We start from the raw sequence: 27,358 nt of genomic DNA, 5'->3' as shown, positions 1-27,358 counted from the left end.
TATATATGTATATATACATACATATATATATAATATATATATATATATATATATATATATATATATATATATATACATACATATTGTTTCAACTACCAACATTTTTTCTATTTCCCCATTCTACCACAATCAATTTTTTTTTTATAATTTTCTTGATTTTATTTCAATTAAAAACAGATGTTACAGTTCTAGACTTGAAATTCTCCCAATTTCAAGAACTTTGAATTTATAATGTTTTCATTTCAACTCTTCGTAATATACATATATAAATTACGTATGTATGATTATATAATCAATTATCTATTGATTATTACGAGGAATAATTTACCCTGTGGAGTGATTCACAAAAAAATAATACAATAAATAAATAATAAGGATAATGTCGTTCATCTTCTTCCACCTGTGTTTGTTTACAATATCACATTCAGAAGAAATGATTTGTGGCGATTTTAAATGGTACCCCTTCTTTTATCGTAAATTGAACTCATTAATAAGAAACAATTGAAATAAAATGGCGAGGTACACCAGGGCTTGAAGACAGGATCATTCGATCTGTAATCAAATGCTCTACCACTGAGCTATATGTCCAGGTGATAATAATTCTGATTTTTATAAGAATAAAAGATTTGTTGAGCTTTTAATATCTCCCTTACCAGGTGTAACGTAAAACATTCCCCTGTTAAAACTTTTTCATCGATACAAAAGAAGGACTATTTTTAGGACTGGATTTTTTTTTGATTTTTGATATTTATCGGACGAATTTCTGTACAAAACCTATCTAAGAACCCTGCCGGACATAGAAAATAGCTTGGTGTGAAATTTACAAAAGATAGATTCAACTGTTTCGAAAACTGTGAAGAAGGAACTCGTACACACGCACACACGTATACACACACACGCACGTACACACGTACATACACACAAAGTAACATTTGTATAATAGTAGACATATATATGTATATATATATATATGTGTGTGTGTGTCTGTGTGTGTGCGTGTGTGTGTGTGTGCGTGTGTGTGTGTGCATAAAATAATTAAAAAGCTCGAATCCATGCCTTTTTGATTATTATCGTTATAAAATTATGTGAAATAATATTAAATCCTTTGTCTGTTTAAGATCTGCTCTCCTGGTTTTGTCTTATTCTAATTCTAAATCGTGTGTGCACATATGTAGCCAATAATGTTTGTATGAATAAAGAAAATTATACTATGATATAACTGTACTTATCATTGTGAACTGATTTTTAAACACCTGAGTTTCATTAAATAAACATCTAAGAAACCATTGTATATATATATATATATATACACTTTTGTTTATTTTACATAAGCATTAATATGTCGCTACACATTCACGAGCATGTTTCAGTCAGCCAGTTACACGTAACTAGAGACCTCATCAGGCGATATTGCTTATACAAAACCGAAACATGCTTATGGACGTGTAGCAACAGATGTTTATGTAAAGCAAATGAAAAGTATATCTTCCCTACTTCGGTATTGAGCACTCTTTTATGAACCTCATTAAAACTTCATTGGTTGCTTTATCTTTGGAAAATATTAACCTGGAATTTAATATATATATATATATATATATATATATATATATATATATATATATATATATATATATATATATATATATACATAAATTAAAAATTACAATTAAATTTACCAAAATGATCCAAGATGGTAAAACTAAAGTAGATTATAAATATTAAAGAATTAATATTTATAAATTAATCTCAACCAAATGTAAAAGCTCGATAACACCAAATAGGACATAGAGCTTATAATTTTGTATACAAAATCCGATCCCGCATTTTGCTAATTCCTACCCTCTGATGAGAAGGAAAGTATTTCTTCAAAACTCCGCGGATTAACGACTTTCCTTTTCAGATTAAATATGTTTTTAACTCTTTTTTAACATGTTTTATTAACTATTTGCTCTTATATATATATATACACACCGATTCTCGCCAGATCGCCGGCGTTAAGTAACGTCGTTCCGCCTGACAAGTACCGGATGGGTGACCATTTGGGGAGGCTAAACGCTGTATGTACTGCGCCGAGTCATAGAAATTTCCAGGTTGGTATCTGGGGGCGCATTAATTCACTGAGATAGATGCACCCTCAGTCTTTATTAAGACATGCATCTAGGAGAAAGAAAACACTGATGTAAAATCTGAGGTCTACTGTATGCTTTGTCTTGTATATCGAACTCAACGGGGCGAGGGGAGTCCATTGTGTGTGTGTGTGTGTGTGTGTGTGTGTGTGTGTGTGTGTGTGTTCTAATGAAACTATCAATTCTTCCCCAATACAAACTGTTTTATTCGTTTTAGAATTTTCAGACGCCATATTTTTTTTTCATCGCCGAAGCCATGTTTTCTTTTTTTTTTTTTCTTAACCCCAACCCAACACTCTATCCGCCCTCAACATTCCCAGCAAAAAACAAAACAAAACAAAAAAAACTGATTAAATTGTTGTTGTTGTTGTTGTTGTTGTTGTCAGCAGTTTCAGAAGGATCAGGAGGAGGAGATCTTTGATTGGCTGAGGAACCGAATCACCAAATGGTGATATCAGAAACATTACAAGAAGTCCAGGTAAGAGCCATTAACTTTTCACAAAAATCATGGATGCTTTTCGCCCCTTCATTGTTTTGAAGCAAAAGAGGGGCAGTGGGGGGGGGGGGGGGCTAGCAAGATTCCCATTCAAGTGTCATAGATTTCTTGTTTCTCTTGAGCCGTTCTATTAGTTTTGCGCACTGCAGTAATGACATTTTAGTCCGTCCTAGATTGACTGCAATGATTGGCTCTCCTCTCACCTCTCCCCCCGGCTCTCCGCATACCAAGTCTGATCGTTCATTGGCTTTGCTCTCAGGGGAGGTGCATGAAATCTATCTTACATCAGCCACCGAGGAAAGAAGACGAGCTCATTTCATCGCAGGTAATGATGTGAACACAACATTGCTCGACCCTCTCATCAGCAGGTCAAGAAGAGCTCCGACGTTTCTTGTCCCCAGTGATGAACAGAGTGTTATCCTGGAGAATTGAACCAGCAAACATTATTTCGGAGTAATCGATGTTTCTGCTGCTGATGGGAAGAGGAGGAGGAGGATGCGTCGAGGAGGTGTGTTTGGTTTGGTTTGGTCTGGTTGCTAAGTCCGGTCTCTTGAGCCAAAGTCAGTGCAGTAAATCCCAGAGGCTGGTCAGCACAAGAATACATTCTACTGGTTGTTACTTTTAAGGAAATGAAAAAGGACGAGGTGTGTGTGTGTGTGTGTGTGTGTGTGTGTGTGTGTGTGTGTGTTGGGTTAGGGTTAGGGAAGGGGAAGAATGGTCAACTTGGCTGTTGGAATTAACTCATTTCTCGTCGGTCATCCAATAGCTTCTTCCTTCAATGGAAACTGGAATGAAAAAAAAAAAAAAATAGAAAATCCAAAAGAACGAAAATGAAAAAATTGACTAAACAAAGCAATTTTTTTTATATATAACATTTTTGTTCATTTATAAATAAGGCAGTAGATGTAAGTAGGTGTGTGTGTGTGTGTGTGTGTGTGTGTGTAAATATTTAACCGATGAACTCTTAAACTATAAGAAATAGTAATCATACACCAAGGATGGTTTATAACGAGTAAAATTTTTGATTGGATGGATGAATAATGCATACAGAAATATTTTAGCAATTTCAACACTGACATAATTCTATTACTTTTGCGCATGTGCAAATTGATTCATAACTTGAAGTGGTTTAATTTTAAATCTTACTCATCTATCTACCGATAGCGCAAACTGTAGGGAACACAGCTGGAGCATTAACTGTTTTGGTTTCGATTTCAGTTGATGGCACTCAAGCCAATTTTTTAAACTTTTGTGACTATGTAATAATAAATACGAAATCTGCATGAATTAAGATATATTTAAGTATATTTTACTGCCAGGCAAGGCCGGGTTCCCCTCCTCAACTAGTTTAAAAATAAACCATTAACAACTGAACATCTTGAAGACACTTTGAATAGAGAGTGGGAAGTGGATCTTAAACTTTAAAACAAGATATGAACATAAAAGTCACAATGAAATAATAAATAAATTTAACGTCAAATGATCACACTTTGCATGCATGGAAAGTAAAGAAGAGAATATTTCTTTTTCCATGATATAATCACCGCTCATTAAGGCCTGCAGGCCACTCAAGGACAATGGTTAATGGGTACTGTATTAGAAATTTGCTAAGTTAATTAGTTTTTAGAAGACGGCTATTCAAGAACCTGTTCACATTGGACTTGAAAACGACCATGTCATAGTCAGCTGAGAAGCAGCTCCGTGGTATTGTGTTCCACAGACGAGCAGTTCTAGGAAAAAAACTCTGCTCATGGAATGTTTAGGCACAAATAGAGAGTGAGGGAAATTGCTGATAGTTGTTATAGCTAGACGATCACAGGGAGGCACCATAGAGTGAAGCTCAGCCGAGCACCTGCCATGAAAATAACAATAGAGAAGAAAGAAGCTCGTAACGTCTCTTCTAGAGAAAGAAGCAGCAGAAATGAGAAAAGGGTATCACCCACTAGATTTCAAAGTCGGTTTTTTACCCTGTTGAGGCAGGAAAGGTAATCTGAGCAGCTCCTCCCCACATGTGGCAAGAGTACTCCTTCTTAGGATGTATTTGGTTCTTATACAGGTAGAGGATTGCATCAGGAGTGAGATATCTTCTGGAGCAGTAGAATGATCCAACTATTTTAATTGGGTTCTGAATTTTTGAGATGACGGCTGATTGTTTGTATTATTTGTTTTGATCAGACTATTGTTCTTATCTTGAGTGTTATTTGTGCAACGTTTCGGTCGGTGTAGCCTCAGACCTTCGTCAGACATGTTAGTTGCCATCTTGAAAAAGATTTTTTCCATGATGGTGAGCAACATGCCTGGTGAAGGTCGGAGGTTACACCGACCGAAACGTTGCACGAATAAAACTCAAGATAAGAACAATAGTCCGATCAATACAAGTGATACATTTTAATTGTTTTTTTTATTTCTCTGACCTTAATATAGATTTGAGGTCAAAATTACCTTTTCCGAGCTCCGGCTTGATTGGCTACAGATCAATGCTTAAAGGTTCACTAATAAGTTATCACAGACAGCAGTGAACCTTGGATTTGCTTACCGTAGCTTCGTAACTTTCACTTCTCCTGTATTTTGTCATTTAGTCCTTTTACATTCCATGAATTTTACTTTTTCCTGACTTGGATGTTTCTTTGCACATGCTCGTTTTCGTAAATGCGTAGCTTTGCGCACGTGCGCTCGTGGCTGAACGATCAAAGAAATATGTGAGAAGTGGTTGCTTGTGAATAGATATTTAAAAAAAAGCACCTACTCCACCCTATGCTCCAATGATATGACCAAAGTAACAAAACTTCTTAACAACCTCAATTAAAACATAAATTCTATAAAAAAATAAGTGAGAAGAGTCAACTTTGGCTGCTTGCGAATAAATATCACATAACACCGATATTTTCGAAAGTCATCCCCTCTTTTCGATTGTCTAGCCTTAATTTAAACCTACGTCACTTCCGGTTTGGCGGTGGTCGTAACAGCAAAGACGTCACGTTTTTTTCCCCTGTTCTTCTTATTTTTAAACTTGTATGAATAAAACTATTAGTGGCAAATTTCTTTTTCTTATCACTTTTAATAAAAGGTGTTTGCTCGTTTCAACATATTGGTGCACGATTCTAGAACTAAAATGGCCTTTATTTTTAAATAACACATTGTATATATTGGGAGTAAAAGGAAGAAAATATGATCCATTCTTTAATCTGGATGATGCAAAGCGCAACAAATAGTTTTGGATCTTATACAGAAATCAATAAATAAAGAAAATGACGATATAAAATATATACTAATGCATATAGATTTATTCAATAAGGGTATACATCAATTAGAGGTGTAGTGTAAGTGAGAATTCTTTATACCATGGTGTTTCACAGCCGAATGCTTCTCATCAGAATAGAGAAGATGTAAGGTAACATTATAGGGATGCAATGTCTAGCGATAGTTACATTAGGAGCAAAATAAAATATTGAGACTGTTTGGGGGAACTAAGTAGATCTCTGTGATATACGAGGAGTATAGCTCTTTTTTATTATATAATACAAGTAATTGTATTGCATATCTGTCATGGTGGAATTGAGGAGAAGCATTAGGCTTAGAAATACCATGGTATAAAGAGTTCTCACTTATCCTACGCCCCTAATTGATGTATACCCTTATTGAATAAATGAATAAATCTATATATATTAATATATAGCTGTTAAGGAGGCGTGCAGGCGAACTGTGTCCAGGCAAGCAGGAAGAACAATGAAAATTCCAGGCGATCAAAAGAACAATGGGTCCATTCCAGGAACGGTGACCTAGGCTGCATCCAAGCAAGCAGGAAAAGAGTTGGTCCCAGGAAAGGTGACCTAAGCTATATCCAGGCAAACGAGAATAAACAATAGAAATCCCGGGATTTGGAGCTACTTGTATCCATGACGTCAATCGGTCATGGGTCAGACCAAAAACCAGCAAAAGTGGAATAAACAAGCTGGCGAGAAAATAGGTTAACAGGTCGTAGAGGTACCAATAAAAGAGAAACAAAGCAACAGTCAGAGATACGAACAGAAGCGAGACACAAATTGACACAGTTTGCAACCCACCTCTGCCACTAACCCCCACCGCCGTCATTTTGTTGAAGTGTATATAGTAAAATAAACAGAGTCTTTATTACAAAGTGTCTCGTATTCATTCATAAATGAAATAACTGTCCATGTTTAGATTTAGATGATCACCAGCTAGACGATATGTAACATAGTTTTATATCGTCACTTTCTTTATTTATGGATTTCTATTAATAAATTAACACATTAATAGAAAAGTTTGTTCATGACCCGAAACAACTTGGTAATTAGAGCGCATGTAATGAACCAGGTCCAGCTAAAAGCATTTGGATGAATGGATTATATAAAGAAATAAGAGTCGACTTACACTTTTTAATATCCAACTTTGGCTGCTTGCGAATAAGTATCACCTGGGATTAAACCTTGTTGGACTTTTTGATGACAAGGGTACGGATTGCTGGCAACGTTAACTGTTGAGGCCCAGTCCTTAAGACAACCGTAGCCTACTGTACTATGTCTACCGACGTATTGGTGTAACCATGGTGATGATGTAGATGATTTTACCACAGGAACTGGGATGCTGCTCATTACAGGCTGTTGTTTCTCGCAGGATCTGTAAGAAAAGCGAAATGTTGAAAATAATTACAATCAGAATCAGATAAAATCCCACTGCATCCCATTCTGGCTGCGTAGTGCACTATGGTTCATACCTACACCATCATACACGCAAATCAAAATATAAATGGCTGATAAAATTAGATTTATAGGACTAAAATTGCCTTTTTTTTTTCAACAACACTAATGAAACTTTATTTATTTGCATACATTTCAGAGAGCTTCGTCACATGCTTGAAAACAAAATCTCATGACTTATCACGGTCTAGTGTCCAGTATTTGAGCTGCCAGGAATGGCATGTCAGTTTCAATCATTATCTGGTCAGCTCATGATTTCTGTGGTCGTTCTTTTATCTTTCTTGAATTAAATCTTCTGTATATGATTACTTTACATAGCTGGAATCTGGTAACCGGAAAACATGTCCAAACCAGGCCAAGCTTTTTTTTAAATAACATAGTTGATGGATCTCTTAATATTAAACTTCTTTCTGATATTTGTATTTCTTCATCTCTCTCGCAAATTTATTCCAAGCATAGTTGTAAAATATTTCATTTTATCTATATTAAGCTTTCAGCAAATGCTCTGCCAGTATCGTCTATATATCACTTGCATATACAACATCAGGAACTATAAATGCATACAACCTAACGAAAACATGCTTTATTACAAAGATTGATCAACACAAATGCTTGAACAATATAATATGAGGCTTGAGAAACACAAAAAGTTATATAAATAACACTCTATATAAAATGCTCAAATTTAGATTGAAAAGCGCTCAAATTTAAACTCATTTGATTTGAAACTTTCTTTAAAATTGAGCTTTTAAATTTTTTATTGAGCTTTTTTACTTGTAAGTTCAACATTTGTAAGTTAATGTTAAGTTTTTTTGTTTTTTTACTTTGAAGTTGATCTGTTTAGTTAACGTGAGGCTGAGGGGTTCAAAAAGTTTTTTTCTTAAAGAGGATCAAATGCTTTATATGGAAAAATTAAATGGCTGCAGACATTTAATTGTTGATCTTTCCCACTGGAAATAGATATGATACATAACTACAAGTGTAAAGAGTTTCAAGATGGTTTATAAAAAGTAAATAAACAAATTTATTAATACAAAATGCAACAATTTTTGGATCAATCAAAACCAAAAAAAAAATTGGTTGTAAACACGAAAATAGTAAAATCACAAAACAGTAAAAAATCAAATAGTAAAATCACAAAACAGGAACAACTAATGAACAAGTACAAGTTAAAATTTTAAATTAATGTTTTTCATATTTATTTTAGAAATTATCTTGTTAGTGCTTCATGAAAAAACCTTTGCCCTGCTCAGGGGCTCCATGGTGTCCTGAAGTTTGGGAAAACCTGCATTAAGCTTCCTCACATGTTTTGCTAGTATCGCCAATGTTTTACTTGCATATACAACAGGAACTATAAATACATACGACCTAACGAAAACATGCTTTATTACAAAGATTGATCGACACAAATACTTGAACAATATGAGCCTTGAGAAACACACACAAAAAATACATAAATAACACTCTATACAAAGTGCTCAAATTTAGATTAAAAAATGCTCAAATTTAAGCTTATCTGATTTGAAACTTTCTTTTAAATTTTAAATTGAGCTTTTAAATTTGTTATTGAGCGTTTTTTAAGTTGAAGTTCAACATTCGTAATGTAATTTTAATCCTTTAGAATTTGAAGTTGATCTTGTTTACTTTAGAGCTGATCGTTTTTAATTTGAGTTGTGCTTTTAAAAATTATTACTGCATCAATTTGATCTTTTTTAATTACTAATGTGCCAGTTTGAGCTGAATTATTTTAAAGTTGAGCTTTTCCAAAATTTTTTAATCGAAATGATGGTTTTTAATTTGAAGTTGAGCCTATTTGATTTATGAGTAAATACGTGGTGAAATTATTTCTATATATTTTTTATTATTATTTATATCATTTACTGAGAGGTTCAAATGTCCATAATTAATTATATTAAATGTTGCTAGAATGAGGTTATAATATGAAGACATCTGTTACTATGTTTGAACCTGTTGCACAAAGTCTTGTTTTAGCTTCTTTGGTCTGAAGTTAACTTCATCTGATTTGATCCATTAATCCTTTTGATCCGTGGCCTAGTTTGAATGATTTGCTTTGATCCTTTAAGGCAAGCAATTATTTATAAAAACGACGGCTCATTACTTTAATGCTGACTGCAGCTGCGTTAGAAGAGTCACATAAATAATAGATTGACTCTTCACAAAGAAAGCGTTTTATATTCTTTATAATATCCGATCGATAGGCTTTTAAAATGCATATTTGGTTTGAACATTAAATGTACTGCTTATTAAATCCCTACTATTATATAAAAGGAACTTTGTCAGAGTGTGTTTGTGTGTGTGTGTTTGTGTGTATGTGTGTGTGTGTTTGTGTGTGTGTGTGTGTGTGTGTGTGTGTCTCTGTGTGTGTCTGTGTCTGTGATCAACAAACCCACTCTAGCTTTCCTTTGTGCTCCCTGATGAACAACTTCCAATCCATTGTTCTGCCGATAAACCAAATTTCTTTTGTTATGCTTCTTTTACTCTTTCTTCCTCATTTTTTAACATTTGGGGAAGAACACCGATAATATCTAATGTTCAAATAAACTTTACTGTAAACTGCATTCAATATCAGGACAGAAACAGCTTTGTAAGGTGAGTGATACTGAGTGGAAGTCAGTGCTGGACTTCACCCAATCCTCACTCATTCATGTTCCAATGGATATGCAATGTTGGGTCAAATCAGGCCTTATGAACTCGGAAACGGTTGGGCCGATTTTTATGAAATTTCATATGAAGGTACTTCATGTGCCTGCCAGTATTCTTCTATAGGTTTTGGATTAGAATGATAAGTATCAATAACCGATAATCGAAATAATCCGATGAACGAAGGAACAGACGTTTTTGACCAAAGTTAACACCTTACACAGCCTAACATCACAAGTGCATTTGAGAAGTTTTATTACCACATAAGTTGAAAAGCTTGACATATAAAATCAAGAGTAGGTTCTTTGATATGACAGGGGCGTGTTCGAAATAAATGTTTCTGTTTAAAGCACAATTGCGCCATGATACTTGACTTTTTCATTTTAAACTTAAATTCAAGCCATTATCACAACTAGTAAGGTCAGGCATATAAAATCAACGGTAGGTTCTTTGATATGACAGAGGCACATTCGAAATGAATGTTTCTTTTTAGAGTACAATTAAAGCATGATACTTGACTTCTGCATTTTAAACTTTAATTCAAGCTACTATATATAAAAAAATAATTTTATAAAATCAGCAGTAGGTTCTCTACAGTGCAATGTAGATTACAATGTATTGCAGACTAAGTCACCATAGGGAGACATGTGAAGTTTCTTTCCGTTGCACCCTAATAGATCCCCAATTAGAGCAGGCAATTAATAGATTTGATTGAAAAACAAACGATTTCACTAATTTCGATGACAATAAAAATATAGGAGTGTAAAACATTCGTTGATCATCATTCAATTCCGTGCAATGTAAGGTCTCCCTGCTACATTATATTTTCAGTCATTAAGCAAATATCGCTCCCCCCGTTTTTAGTGGGCGAGTTTGACCGTCTATTTAGAGTGTTTGCATTCTAAACAAATCTAATAAGACCAAGCACCAACCTCTGTCCCATCTCCTCAGTATTGCATTTCTGTGTCTGTTTTACTAGTACTTTAACCGAATGAATTGGCGATATGTCACTTGTGCCCTTTCAACATACATACTCTCGACAAGCAACAAAATCTCACCCCTTTACTGCTGACGTCCCAAGATGCAGGAAAGCCTTTTATTCTAATAAATTCTACCCATTGGACTTTAGAATTCGCTTTTTGTTTTCTGCTTCCCTGACTGTACTAACCTGGAATCCCGTGTCTGACACGATCCCAAATTCTTATAAAAAGTTTAGCAATTGTCAACAACAGAGAAATGGATGAAGGCAAAAAATAAAAAAATAGTTACCAAATAAGTTATTTTTCTACTTATGTTTTTATATTTTAAAGTATTTTAAAGTGCTTATACTGACATTGAATTTTTCCTTAGAGTTTAGACTTTTGTAATGGCCACCGTCGGCTGCAAGAAACCAATAAAATCTGGAACTTCTTTCTCTTCATTTTCTCTTTTCAATTAGGCAGAACGTTAAATTTTATTGCGTTTGCAATAATTATTTGTTGTATATTTGTTTACCCTCTACCTTGGACACCCCATTATTTTGTTCCTAATGTAGTTATCACTAGACATCACATCCATAATATGTTATCTAGCTCCTTCTCTCCTCTTCTGATGAGAAGCATTAGGCTTTGAAATACCTATGTATAAAGACCATATATATATATCCATTATCCCTAGTTGATGTAATCTCTGTATGGAATAAACAATTAAATTTATATGCATTAGTATATATTTTTATAGTCATTTATTTTTATTTTGTCACTTCTGTATATAAGCTCCACCTCAACAGTTGAGCTTTGTATTATCCCAATAAGTCTCCTTTTAAAGAAGTTATTTTCTTCTTCTTCATATATATATGTATATATATAAATATATATATACTAGCATGGGTGCCCGGCGTTGCCCGAGTGTTTTGAGGTGTGTGTTGAGCAAAAAAAAAAAAAGTGGTAGTAAAAAGGCAGGCTTGAACCCGTACCGTGAAGGAGGAAAAGAACGTGAAAAAAACGTGACGTCCTTGCTGTTACGACCACCGCCAAACCGGAAGTGACGTAGGTTTAAATCAAGGCTAGACAATCAAACAGAGGGGATAACTTTCGAAAATATCGGCGAAAACAGCGACCCCTCCCTGTAAAAAAATGCCCAGTTGAGGGTGAAGAAATTAATGTTTTTAGCCAATTTTTCGGTAGTTGTCGTCTGAAGGGTCAAGCTTCAAAACGATACTGATCTTGTGAAAATACATCACCTCTGCCGAAAGTTTTTGGCAGACATGCAAACATACATACATAGATTTATATTTTTGTAGCTCAAATTTTCAACCCAAACCGATAAAAAACTTGCTCTATCTCTGAATACCCTTTATGCAAAATTTCAAATGTTTAGACCAGAAATTGTCTGAGTAATTTGGTAGAGACTGCAGCAGTCAATTATTTTTAAAACTTTGACCCCTATCACATATAACATTTATTGTTTTGGGCTCAAATAGAGTTATTAAGTTATATCCATGTCCAAGGAACCTATATCTAAAATTTCAAGTGTTTATACCCAAAATTGGCGGAGGGTTTGGTAGAGTTCTCAAAGGTCAAATCATTGACCTTTGACTCCTTAACAGCCAAATTTCTGGTCAAAAACTGATTACAAAAATTTTCCGAAATCTCACTATCCTGTATATAAAATTTCGAGTCTGTAGACTGAAAATTGACTGAGTTATTGTGTAGGGAAATGTACACAGACCGACAGACAGACACTTTCACTTATATATATATATATATATATATATATATATATATATAAATGTGTGAGTGTGTGTGTGTGCGCGCGTGTTATTGATATATATATGTGTGTGTGTGTGTGTGTGGGCATGTTAATAACAAACATCAATTACAGAACTCATCGTTATACTTAATATATCTGCTCAGTATTTTGAGGGTGTGATTAATATATTATTAAACTTTACCAGGCTTTATCCGGTCGTAAAATACGTTTAAATATAATATTTTAATTTGTCCAGACTTTGTATATATTATAGTCGTGATTTCAAAAGTAAAACAGTAAATATATGGGTGCCATCAGCTAGAATCGAAACTGAAAGCAAAACCATAGCATTCAAAGCTGGTGACGTTACCACTGTACTAACGTAAAACGCTATGAACTGATTAAAAATAAACTAAGATAAATGTACAAAATGTATAATGATGTTTTCATTTCTGACCCCTTAACAACTATTTGAACCGACTAAAGACCCATAAAAGAACGGCCCATAAAAAATCCAATCATTTGAGGCCCCTAGCGCCGCTCTGCGACTTTTAGTTTCGGAGGAGATAGAGTTTGAAAATATGGAAACAGACAGACATAGTGAGTTTTATAAATTAGATTTATAGTTACCCCCTCTCCATTGACTGATTGGGAATTTTTGGCGATGCCTACAACTCAATAGCAATGGCGATGTTTACAACTCAATAGCAAATTACTAAATAATGAAAAGTATAGATGTACCCTTTGTTTAGAAATGCGTACAAAATTCATATTGCATTTTTTTTTTGCCATATGCTTTGTTTAAAAATTGGTCTCAACCATTTTTTTCGATCAATAATTTCTATGACTGAAGTTATGATACCCAAGTGTTTCTCCAGTCGACAACATCGCTGACCCTAACATTGTTTCAGTAGTCTTTTAATCTGTTCAACAAAAATATAGGATTCAACACTTTCTGTAAGCATTAATACCACTCTGGATGCGTGTGGGACAACATAGATCTTCTATACACTAACTTCCACATCTTTAAAGGCAGATCGTGGCTTGAGGTAGATGGAGAAATGAATTGACAAACTGACTGATGAAGACAGCCTTGACAGAAAACTAAGATGTGGAAGCATAGTTAAACTGTTGTAAAACTCATTGCCAATCCTAACACTAAGTCTAAAGAGATGTCCATTTGTCTTCAGTCTTTTGTTTGACACACCTTGATTAACAAACCCACTCTAGCCTTTCTTTGTGCTTCCTGGTAAACAACTTCCTATCCATTGTTCTGCTGATAAACCCAATTTCCCTTTCTTTTGTCATGCTTATTAGTCTCTTTCTTCCTTACTTTCCAGCATTTGGGGAAGAACACCGATAATATCTAATATTCAAATAAACTTTACTGCAAACTGCACTCAAAAGCAGTACAGAAACAGCTTTGTAAGGTGAGTGATACTGAGTGGAAGTGTTACACTCAGTCCTCACTCATTCATGTTCCAATGGATATGCAATGTTGGGTCAAATTAGACCTGAAAGTTCACATCTGATTTCCTGTTGGTAAAAACAGCTTATCCTGCCTCGACAGAGTACAAAATAGACTTCGTAGCTTAGTGGAGGATGCCCTTTTCTCTTCCCAGCAACCTCTCTCCCACAGAAGAGATGTTGCGAGCCTGTCTTTGTTTTATCGTTACTTCCATGGCAATTGCTCGTCTGAGCTCCAATCTATGGCACCCCCTCGCCAATCTTTCATGGAAAACACCCGCCTAGCTGAAACCACTGTTAATAATTTTCCCCACTCTTTGTCCGTGCCTAAATGAAAACGTAGATTCCATGAACAAAGCTTCTTTTTTAGAACTGCATGGCTGTGGAACTCTCTTCCGTTTGCCTGTGTCCCACCTGACTACAACTTGGATGTCTTCAAGTCCAACATAAACAAATTCCTGATAAACCACCTCCTTTAGTAATCCAATTTATCAAATCTCCAATACTAACGATTACTACGATATTATCCTATTGATTACTGTACACACAATAACTCTTATCCTTGAGTGGCCTCCGGGCCTTGATAAGTGGTTGACTCTCATATAAAAAAAAAAAATCAACGCTTGATTATCTCTTGACAATTGGTAGGTAATGTTGGTTTGGCCATGTTGGAGGGGAGCGACTCTTAGATAAGATAAGCAAATACAGAAATTTGAGTTGAAAGGCTGGAGAAAATATGGGTGACCCAAGAAAACTTGGATGCAAACATCGACTTAGACTAGAACCTAAAACACGTGACTTTCATAGCGTTTTTCACATGACATTTAGACAAGGACAAAATTTTCTAATATGTCAGGATCAAAGTGTAGTATCATTATCGTCAATTTTTATTTGGAGAGAGGGTAAGGACGACCCTTGCAGGACTATGCATAACCCTAACCCTAGGTTTCCTTTATGCTTCCTGGCAGACAACTTCCTATGCATTGTTCTGCTGATAAACCCAATTCCTCTTTTTTTTTTTGTAATTCTTCTCTTTCTCTTGCTTCACCCTCCCACACCACTGGGGGGGGGGGCGGTAGATAATTTGATGTAATGCTTACCTGTTGTGAATGGCTTTTTCTGACAGCTGAATGACTGAGGCCGGAGTTGAGCCGACAATTGGACTTGATGTGGACAGGCTGCCTGTCATGAGCCCGGAGGATACTTTATCACTTGTGTTCACGTCAGCTATCACTGACTTGTGCTGTTGCGTCGGTGCCTCGGACCGGTGCTCCAACTGCGAGTTAGAGACCAGATTCTGTTTGAGGGCTTGAGCCGATTTGACACATGACGTCCAGGGTAACGCCGACGAACCACTGGTGATCACATTTGTCCGTTTATAAAGATTTGAGCCGCTACCATTGTGAGGCTCGGAGTTATGGTCCGAATGTGAATTGCTTAAGTGTGATGATGCGTGGCCGATATTTTTAATGACTGTGTTATGAGGAAGAATATTATGACTGTCTATAGAGTTAGATGTCTTCACTTTTGTGTCTATGACTGACGTTTTATTGGTGACTGTGTGTTGCTGCTGCTGTTGCTGCTGTTGTTGTTGCTGCTGTTGTTGTTGCTGGTGCTGCTGTTGCTGCTGCTGCTGTTGTTGTTGTTGCTGTTGCGCTGCACTGTCATTTATCGAAGTCTTATATATGGAGGTAGAAGGTAGGCAGGCTGGCGATGATACAACCCCAGGTGCAACTGGTGTTTCTCCGCAACCGACCAGTGGTGAACCATTGAAAACAGCAGCAGTTGAGCGAAACTCCATCGGATCGTAGTTCCCGTTGATTCTAGTACTAAGTCTATCATTGCTATATTCGTAACCATATTTGCGGTAGTCGTTATCGTAGCGAGAGTATTCGTCCCCGAAATGGACTTTTTTACTGAGATCGATGCTATAACCGTCGAAGCCGTACTTTGGTATATCGTAACCATATTTCGACTGGGCAACGAGATCAGCATAACTGTTACTATGATAGGACAGTGGATGTTGATATTGCCTAGGGTCGAAATAGTAGCCGTTTGAGTAGCAGTGCTTTTCCGAGAATGGATCCGTTTGAGAATATACTGATCCGGACAATGGTGTATAGCCGTGTGAGCGGTAAATATCTGAATCCAAAGCAAAGTTATTGCCAGTGTAAGAGTAAAAGAGATCTGGCTTTAACTCTGCTCCGTCGCAGGCGCCGTAGCCGTTGAGGCCAGAGAATGAAGCGTAACCATTCAGGGCCGGGAATGCATCACGGTAAGTTGTCGTTTTCCTCTTACGGCTCGCTTGCAGATAATCCCGCACTTGTGATTTCTGTTTCTTGCTTTTGCTTGTTTTGGACTTTGTGACAAAATCATCTTCTGGAAAACCGGATCCAGAACAAATGTCCAGATCCAGCAGTGGATACGGCAGCTTGAACTCATTCCCCCGTTTACCAAACAGATCTTGTCCTTCATCATCCCTGGAAAAAAAAATTAAAACCAAATTATTTATTAAATCAAAGCATCCACTCTAAATAAATAAAAATCAACAGTGGGTGTTTTTTTTTTTACGCTATCAAAATTGATCATAATCTATCCATCTACAAAAACTCAACGAATTTTTTATTTACAGGCTTGAAGTTTAGTATATAGGGTATTCAGACATGCAAAAACTTTTGATCATTTTTAATCGATCTTCATATGGAAAAAAAAGGCTGCCAAGGAGTCAAAATTAACAAATCGGAGTTCATCGAATTTTTATCTGTTTGTCAAATATTTTGTGAATGCGCATGCGCAGTCGTAAAACATGACAGCTTCCTTATGTTAAAAATAAGTAGATTTGAAAACACATTTAAAAAATCGTGGCAAACTGGTCTAATGTTGACCGTACTTGATTCACTGTCTTTAGGTTTCGGTTTCGATCTCAGCTCGAGTATATATTTTTTTTTACTTACAAGAATTGAACTTTTTAGAAAAACATGATACTCGCATGCACATGTCTCAGTTTCTTAGAACTTGGAAAGCGTAACTCGACTCAACGTGTATGTTCTACGCATGCGCAAATATACATTTATATATTTAACTGCGTTTATTTTTAAAGTTTTGATATGCATATGAACTCATGTCAGATGATAACGAATTACGCTGGGTGGCTATATGTTTTGGTTTCGATTCTAGCTGATGGCACTCAAGTCATATATGTTAAAAACTTTTGAAATCACTACTATATATTGGGTACAATATAATAATCAATAGAGAATTGGCTTTATAATAATAAATATGAAATCTGCATGAATTAAAATATCATAGTTAAGCGTATTTTACGACTGGGCAACGTCAGGCGGCCACTACTATATATTGGGTACATGATGATAATCAATAAATAGTTGGCTTTATAATAACAAATACGAAATCTGCAATTAAAATATACTTAAGTGTAATTTATGACTAGGCAACGCCGAGCAGCCTGCTAGTATATTTACACGAGCATAAAAAGATAGATAAAGAATTGGGCAAAACTAATATGACACAAACCGCACCGCTAAATCGTATGCGTATGTATTGTTTTAGCGCCACTATTGTATTAGCCGTCACAAGAGTTTAGAAATAAGCAGGATCTTTTGTTCTTTCGTGGCGCCGGCATCTTTGTAAATTGTCACCAAAGAATTCTTTCGACCACAAATTCTGGCTTGAATAACCAAAGTGATGACATAATAACGGAGAGAAGAAACAGGAAAAAAAAAAAAACAATATATATATATATATATATATATATATATATATATATATATATATATATATATATATATATATATATATATTCCAGATTTAAGCTGTGTGAGATTATGAATTAAGTATCAGACTAAAGAGATGGGCTTATTCTTTTTTGCAAAGAACAAATAAAACACTGTCAACAACCAAAAAAAAAAAAAAAGAAAGAAAAGAAAAAGAAAAAACACTCAAAGAAGGAAAGAAAAGAAAAAAGAAACACACACACACGCACACAACAACAACAACAACAACAACAACAACAACAACAAAATGTTTAAGAGCAGTTCATGAATTACAGAAACAACGCGGATCATTCTGGGATTTGTTCATTTTCTTTAACTCCGGAAATTGTTTCCTGAAGCATGCCAAAATATTTTCTGTGCTTCCCATTCACCGACATGTCAAAGTCATCCTCGGATATTTGTAAAAACCCATTTGTTTGGAAAAGCGGCGGAAGGGGGAAGAGTTAAAGGGAGAGGAAGGATGGGGAGTTTAAGGGATCCTGAAACGCTTGAATTTTTTGAATGGAACCAAAGTGACAGTTCTTGCTTACGTGAGTTGTCTGTGGGTGCAGATGACAAAGTCGGGTTTGCTGTTCTTGTAGACAACTTTGCAACTGGACTGCAACCACAGCCAGCGCAAATCCTTCATGATCCACCGGTAGGCTATTAGACCGGAGCTGCCCGTTTTGATCACTGAAGTGGAAAATAATAGAAACCATTCAAGAATTAGGATATAGACAAATTGAATAAAGACAACCGATACTGTTCTTCGTTTTCCTTTTTAATCGCTATTAATCTGTCACTACAACAGCAACAACAATGACAATAACAATAACATTTGAACAAAAGAAAATTAACTAAACTAGTTAGACATTTTTTTTATTTATTTTATTTCCATTATTTATTTATGTTTGCTTAAATATCAACCTTTTAAAAATGTTTTACAATTGCCTTATATTTTTTTTCGAATTTTAAAAAATTTTCCATTTTAAAAGCTTTTTTAATGTATATCATTTTCATTTACAAATATTTTTTTTAATGTTTGTGTGTATTTTATAATATACAAACTAATTTTCGTGGTACAAGACTTCGTTATCAAATTATGAGACTAAAATCGATGATAATATGCATGTGGGGGGTGTTTTTATGTATGTATATATATGTGTGTGTATGCATGTATATACATGTATTTTTATGTGTATATGTGTATATATATATGTGTGTGTATGTGTGTATGTATATGTGTGTGTATATATATATATATATGTATGTATAACTTATGAATAACAAGAAGCGCTTATAGCACTTAAAAAACGCTAAGGTAGTGGAAAAAATAACAATAACAGCGTTTCAGAGTTGTTAATATCGCTAAAAAAAACGCCAACAACAGATCTGATTATATATATATATATATATATATATATATATATATATATATATATATATATATATATATATATATACTAGACTATCCGTGACCCGTTGGGTCAGTATGTTATATTAGCTACGGAATTAATGTATGAGCGTGACACTTGTGACGTAAAGAAAATAGTTTTTCTGATAAACCAGAAACATTTCTATGAAATTATATTAAAATGAAAAAAGAATATAGATAGATTTCTATGAGTCGTTCTGTTTATAATTGTTTATTTTTGAAAAAAAAAAACTTACAGCCATTGAATTATAAGTGGTTGGTCATACTTATAGGTAAATGTGTACTGAACAGATACCATAATACTTAAAGTTAAATTAAAATTGGATATATGTTTTAATTTAAACGCGAAAAAAAAAAACAGAACAATTGGGGCGCTGAAAACGTACACAGGAAAACAATACGTTGTAAAATGATTTTATGGTTGTCAACGGGTTAAAGTAGATTTATTTGTAAGAAAACTGCATTAAAATAACGTAAACGTAACACGAAAATGAACGATGAATAAAAAAAAAAGAAAGTATAAGCAATTGTTTATTTGGATAATTTAAACGCGAAAAAAAATGGGATGCTGAAAACGTACACAGTAAAACAATACGTTGTCAACGGGTCAAAGTTGATTTATTTGTAAGAAAATTGTGACAGTATAGTTGTAATACAGAATAGTTACAAAACATCCCCACCCTTCCCATGTTAAATAATAATTTCTAAATAATAACGTTAATATTTCAGTGCACAGGTCAAATTCTGCAAAAGTAGCGATTTGTGTTTATTTGTTTACGTTGTTATGGGTTTATGTTCATATACGCATGCGCAACCGCAAGTCGTAAACTGGATGTTGGGTTACAACACCCGTTACAAGGTCATTTGATATATATATATATATATATATATATATATATATATATATATATATATATATATATATATATGAGAATTTTTAAGTTAAAAAGCCAATACACCGCAGAATTATTTTAATAAACATTTATTTGAACATTTTAAAATCACTTAATTTCGATGATATACGTCTTCATCCGTTTTGGAGTCCGGTTATTTTTTCTTTTTCTTTTCTTTTGGCATGACGTCACAAAAAAAATGAAAGTCCATGTTGTCTTAAACAATGATATTTTTTAATATCTTCCAGTCAAGAGAAGTGCGACCATACCACAAGGAAAGAAAATGAAAAAAAAACCGAATTTGATTTCATGAAATCATGATATAAAGACATATATCGTCGAAAAAAGTTTATTTTACATTTGGAAGCATTTAAACTGTCGAATAGAAAATCATTTCTGGTTTTAAAATTATCAAGTATTAACAGATTGAAAGTCTTAGAAGCTTTTTAAATCCAATAATTTTATAAATAAAGATTTAAAAAAACATTACCTTAATCAAATTAATTATATTTTATAACAATTTAATGACAGGAAAATACCGGAATGATTAAATATAATTTACAAAATCTTATCAAAAATAATTTCACACAAATAAAATCCAAACAAAACTAAGAATGAAGACTCCCGGGCAACACGAATATAGGTCGAAATAGTCAGATATAGATTCTTCTGGTAAATAAAATCAATGCATATCTTTTTATATAAAAATGATAATTTACATTTTTTGCATTCAATATATATCTGCGTGTTTTAAATTTTAAAAGGTATTTTTATATTCATTTGGAAAAAATAATGGCATTGTCTTTTTAATGTAAAATGTTAAGTGTATTTTCATATTTATTTAAAAAAACAATTAATGGTGTTGTCATTTTATTTAAAATGTTAAGTGTATTTTCATATTTATTTAAAAAAACAATTAATGGTGTTGCCATTTTATTTAAAATGTTAAGTATATTTTCATATTTATTTAAAAAAAAACAATTAATGGTGTTGTCATTTTATTTAAAATGTTAAGTATATTTTCATATTTATTTAAAAAACAATTAATGGTATTGTCATTTTTTATTTAAAATGTTAAGTGTATTTTCATATTTATTTAATAAACAATTAATGGTATTGTCATTTTTTATTTAAAATGTTAAGTGTATTTTCATATTTATTAAAAAAAATAATGGTATTGTTATTTTATTTAAAATGCTAAGTATATTTTCATATTTAGTTGAACCACAATTTTTCAAAATATCTTCAATTTTGTTTTAAAAAACTAAGATATTTTCATATTTATAAAAAAAATATTTTAAGGTAATTTCGTATTTATTTTTTTAACATTTCAAATGTAATTATAGTTTTAAAATTTTTTTAAATAATTTCATCGTTATTCAGAAGAATTTAAAAAGTATAAATTTATTTAAAAGACATTAAAAGTTATAAAAATAAAATAAAAAATTCAAGTTTCCCATAACATAAGGACAAAATACTTACATTCCTGGTGGGCAGCAGCGAAATATGAAAGGTCATCGGGGTGGACTAAATCATAACCAGATTTAGTGACCAATTCTCTGTCAGAATAACCAAACATCATTTTACCCCTAAAAAAACAAAAAGTCAAAAACATCAGGAGAGAAAATTCATGATTATATTTACAATTCTGTATAAAATGGAGAGTGAACATGAATAATACATACAAGGTAAAAACCTTATATATATATATATATATATATATATATATATATATATATATATATATATATATATATATATATAGTAATTCATAAAATATATATGGCGATTAAGCTACACTGAATATTCGGCGTTTCATCCACTATAGGATTCGTCAGGTTTATATTAATTTTGTGTGAGTAAATGAAGAAGTTTATATATATATATATAAATATATATATATATATATATATATATATATATATATATATATATATATATATATAAAATAAAAATTACAATTAAATTTACCAAAATGATCCAAGATGGTAAAATTAAAGTATATTATAAATATTAAAGAATTAATATTTATAAAATTACCTCAGCCAGATGTAAAAGCTCGATAAAACCAAATAGGAAATAGAGCTTATAATATGAGCAAACAGTTAATAAAATATGTTAAAAAACACTTTGAAATGAGTTAAAAACATATTTAATCTGAAAAAGAAACACTAGATAAATGAATAGTCCTTAATCCGCGGAGTTTCGAAGAAAACCTTTCCTTCTCATCAGAGGGTAGGAATTAGCAAAATGCGGGATCGGATTTTGCACGCAGAAGTATTTGATGAAACAACAAGTAAGTCAAAGATCTTACTTGAAAACAAAAAAAGTGAAGCAGAGGGAATATGGTGAAGAAAAAGGTGATTACACATGAATGGATAATCTGGTGGAAGATAAAAAAATCCAATGACGGTAAAATCCAAATGTAAAACTTCAAGAAAGTTAAAAGAATTTCCATTTGTACAAGTAAAATCCATATATATATATATATATATATATATATATATATATATATATATATATATATATATATATATATAAACAAACTAAATTCTATGTTCATCAACATTTCGTCTTTATTTCAAGACTTCCTTGGGATAATTAATTTGAAGACAATAATATGCCAAGTACAATACTTGAAAATATGTGTTTGCAACGTGAAAAGGATGTCTTTTGGTCACAAAGAAATTACTCGAAATGTCGACCCCTCTCCTCTGATTAATTCTGTCGCCCAACAAAAAATGAATATTTCATAAAGAAAATATATCGATAATATATCGATAATCTGTCTGAGACAATGTTAAAATAGAATATATCAGTTTCGTTGGCGCGTCTTGTGTAGTTTCTGATGTTTAATTGAACTCTATATATAATAAACACAACAGACCCTCGTCTAGCTACAACCACTGTCAACAATGTATCCCACTCTCTATCTGTGCATTAATCTGAAAGCAAATTCCATAAACAAAGCTTCAACCCATATAACTGTCTGTGGAAGTCGGTACCGCGAGCCTACTTTCCAGCTGACTACAACATGGTCATCTTCAAGTCCAATCTAAACAAGTTCTTGTTAAGCCGTCCTCTTTAATAATAACATTCTATCTAATTTCCAACACTACTGATCATTACACCGTTGTCTAACTTGCACTCATTAACTCTTATCCTCGACTGGCCTTCAGACCTTTATAAGTGGTGACTTCTTAGTAAAAAAAATGTCAAACAGTCATTTGATTTATATTTATTAAGCCTTGTCCTCGAGTGGCCTTCGGATCTTGATAAGTTATGACGCCCAAATTATAATTGAAAAAAAAAACTTATTGCAACACGTTTAAGTAGATATATTAGACTTTTGTTTGTATTTTTATATGAAAACAAAAATATTTGCATTTGAAGAAAACCTGCTCGCTATTTACCTGCTATCCATCGACAAAGGAGACAGATCCATTTTATGTTTTGATTTGAATGTGAGATCTCTTGACGGAATGTCAAATAAGGAAAGGGGCCCAAATGGACAACAGGTAGCAAACAATGCCATCATTGGTTCCTCCGATTTTAGAGCTTGCCCATGAAGAATACGAATCCAGCCGCTGATTTCTAACGTCTAGTTAAAATAAAAGGAAAGGAATCCACATTACAAAAGAAAAAAATGAAAATAAAAAAAAATATGGGAAATATCGAAATATGTATTTCATTATTTTTTTTTTTGGGGGGGGGGTACAAAACTTTGTTATAACTGTGAAAAAAGGAAGACAGTTTTTTGTATCCATGGTAAAAAGAAGGGCGGAGAGAAACATTCAATGCAGATTAAAAATAAATAAATAAATAAATAAGGGGGTAGAGTCAGCCGCCCGGGTTTCACCCTCACTTTTTCAAAGCCGAATCGAGGGTTTGTTTTTTTTTAATTTTTTTTTTTGTTTTTTTTTTGTATTTGGAAACGAATTCAAACGAGGTAACGACAAAAATAAAATCAAACTATTGAAAAAGAAAAAAGAAATGGGGGAACGACTAAAATACATCTATCGTTATGATAATTATACAATGGAGAGGAACGATATTACGATATATATATATATATATATATATATATATATATATATATATATATATATATATATATATATATATATATATATAAGAACAAACAGTTAATAAAACATGTTAAAAACACTTTGAAAAAGAGTTAAAAACATATTTAATCTGAAAAGGAAACACTTGATAAGTGGATAGTCCTTAATCCGCGGAGTTTCGAAGAAATACTTTCCTTCTCGTCACAGGGTAGGAATTAGCAAAATGTGGGATCGGATTTTGCATACAAAAGTATTTGATGAAACTGCAAGTAAGTCAAAGATCTTACTTGATAACTTGATAACAAAAAGTGAAGCAGAGGGAATATGGTGAAGAAAAAGGTGATTACACGTGAATGGATAGTCTGGTGAAAGGTAAATAATCCAATGACGGTAATATATATATATATATATATATATATATATATATATATATATATATATATATATATATATATATGCAGACTTTAAGAGAAGAGCATATTTCTCGAGACATTTCGTTGTTGGATCACTTCCCCTGTATGGACGGTGATAGCTGATTTGGTGTCCCCGACGAAACATCTTCCAACAGATATTTTAATTGAAGAAATTTATTACATTCTTAGACGAATTATTATTAGTAGTAGTAGTATTAGTATTATTATTATTATTATTATTAGTAGTAGTAGTAGTAGTAGTAGTAGTAGTAGTAGTTTGGTGTAAGAATGATATTTTTCTGTAAAAAATAAGGTTATTTACTTTTAAGAATGTTTTACATAAAAAGAAATTTAAACGTTACAAGAAATATTACATTTATTGAATAAAATCAGAATTGTTCCAATTATTTTCATATAAAATGTTAATAAATAACATTAATAAAAATTAACACTATAATATTACATATTATATATTGTAATACATAATATCCGTTGGAAGATGTTTCGTCGGGGGCACCAAATCAGCTATCACCTTCTAGAAAACAGGGGCAGTAATTCAACAATGAAATGTCTCGAGAAATATGCCGGAATGGCAGAAAAGGTCAAGTGTTACTTACAATAAATCCTGAGGTGTTGTCGAGTAAGCATCGAAACCTTACGGTGAAAGACCTGTGCAGATAGTGATTGTTTTCTAGACAAAAACATAAATATGCCACGATTAGATCAAAGTAATAGAAAAGGCGAACATTTATCCAAAACAAATATCATGAATAACACAACACAACAATTAATCTCTTCCTTTTCATGTTTAATTAACAAAACAAGAAAGTTTCCTTTTTATTTGTTTAACTAGCAGGCCACTCGGCGTTGCCCGGTCGTAAAATATACATAAATATTATCTTTTAATTCATACAAAAACTGAGACATGTGCATGCGAGTATTATGTTTTTTTTCTAAACAGTTCACTTCTTGTAAGTAAAAAAAATACTTGAGCTGAGATCGAAACCAAAACCTAAAGACAGTGAGTTAAGTACGATAACCATTAGACCAGCTTACCGCGATCTTTAAAAGATGTTGATAGAGTTCAAAATAGACTTTGTAGCCTCGTAGGAGATGTCCTTTATTCTTCCTTGCAACCTCTATCTCACAGAAGAGATGTTGCGAGTTTGTCTCTGATTTATCGTTATTTTCATGGAAAGTGTTCGACTGAGCTTCAATTTATGGTCCCCCTCGCCAAACTTTCACAAGAAACACTCGTCTAGTTGTAAACACTATCAATAATTTCCCCCACTCTTTATCTGTGCCTAAACCTAAACGTAGATTCCATAAACAAAGCTTCTTTCTTAGAACTGCACGCCTGTGGAATTGTCTTCTGTTTTCCTGCTTTCCGGCTGACTACAATATGGTTGTCTTTAAGTCTAACGTAAATAAGTTCTTGATGAGCCGTTCCATATAAGTTATCAAATTTACCGAATTTTCATTACTAATAATTACTATATTGTCCAATTTCTACTGTACACTCTTTAACCCTTATCATTGAGTGGCCTCTTGGCCTTGATAATGTGGTGTTGCCTATGTAAAAAAAAAGTACTTATTCTTAACATAAGGAAGTTGTCATATTCACGCACGCACAGTCGTGAAACAGTCGACAGCAGCCCTTTTGTCCTAATGAAAACCGATTAAAAAGTTTTCCACATGTCTGAATACACTATAACAAATTTCAAATCCTTAGATCAAACATTCGTTGAGAATATATGTTCAGAGTTGTCCTCACACGCGCACACGCACACACGCACACACGCATTCTCACCTTTATAAATGTATAGATTATCGCTTTTATGTTTGTTAAATTAATTTGAGAATATTTTTTTATATAAAACGATCATTTTTTAGAAGTTCCATGAGTTTGAAATTTATCCGGTTATTATAATTCTGTTACACACACACACACACACACACACACACACACACACACACACACACACACACACACACACACATACGCGCGTGCGCACACACACACACACACACACATATATATATATATATATAATTAAAAGTATAAATAACATAAAAAATCTCAGTTTATTTATTTCATTTATAATTATGCCCAAAAGTGTTCCACGTACATTTCTTCCAATATTAGTTTTCTAAAGTGAAATTTTATTTTCAAATGAAATTATTTAAATTCATTTGAAAAAAAAAAACTTTTTCTCAGTGTTCGTTTGAATTTAACTTTTGAAGATAATTTAAACATAAACTAGTGAAAAAGAATTATTTTATATTTAAAAAATAATGACTGAAACACGTCACACTTGCTAAGAAAAACAATTTTGATTTGCGTTTATAAATAAATTTAAAAAAACAATTGTGACTTGCATTTATAAATAAATAAATAAAGAAAGAAAGAAAGAAAGAAAGAAAGAAAAAAATACGGCTTATCGGATTGCACAAAGAATAAAAGTTTTGGAGACTCGTAAAAAAACGGGAAATTTTCGGCAAACGAAATATCTTGGGCTCGCTAATTTGTTTTCAATTATAAAATTAAATGCAAATACTTAAAAAAAAATGTTCAGAAT

The 27,358-nt window shown here is 33.0% G+C and overlaps 1 protein-coding gene across 1 annotated transcript in view; it reads right to left on the bottom strand.

Annotated features, from left to right (window-relative positions):
• Positions 1-2,360: 2,360 nt before the first annotated feature.
• The window catches only part of LOC145241332 (uncharacterized), a 402,454-nt gene continuing 377,456 nt past the window's right edge, over positions 2,361-27,358 (bottom strand). The window contains exons 6-12 of the mRNA XM_080104166.1: positions 25,397-25,470; positions 23,713-23,900; positions 21,782-21,888; positions 18,523-18,664; positions 15,299-16,678; positions 7,015-7,260; positions 2,361-3,407 (exon numbers count right to left, since the gene is read on the bottom strand). Coding sequence (XP_079960292.1) covers positions 7,020-7,260; positions 15,299-16,678; positions 18,523-18,664; positions 21,782-21,888; positions 23,713-23,900; positions 25,397-25,470 — 2,132 coding nt within the window. The 3' untranslated portion in view covers positions 2,361-3,407; positions 7,015-7,019. The remainder of the gene's footprint in view (positions 3,408-7,014; positions 7,261-15,298; positions 16,679-18,522; positions 18,665-21,781; positions 21,889-23,712; positions 23,901-25,396; positions 25,471-27,358) is intronic.

The sequence above is a fragment of the Euprymna scolopes genome, chromosome 20 (assembly GCF_053919585.1).
Source record: "Euprymna scolopes isolate OS-2025 chromosome 20, ASM5391958v1, whole genome shotgun sequence".
NCBI lineage: Eukaryota > Metazoa > Mollusca > Cephalopoda > Sepiida > Sepiolidae > Euprymna > Euprymna scolopes.
Note: the sequence above shows the minus strand (reverse complement) of the source record. Positions and strands in the feature narration are given on the sequence as shown.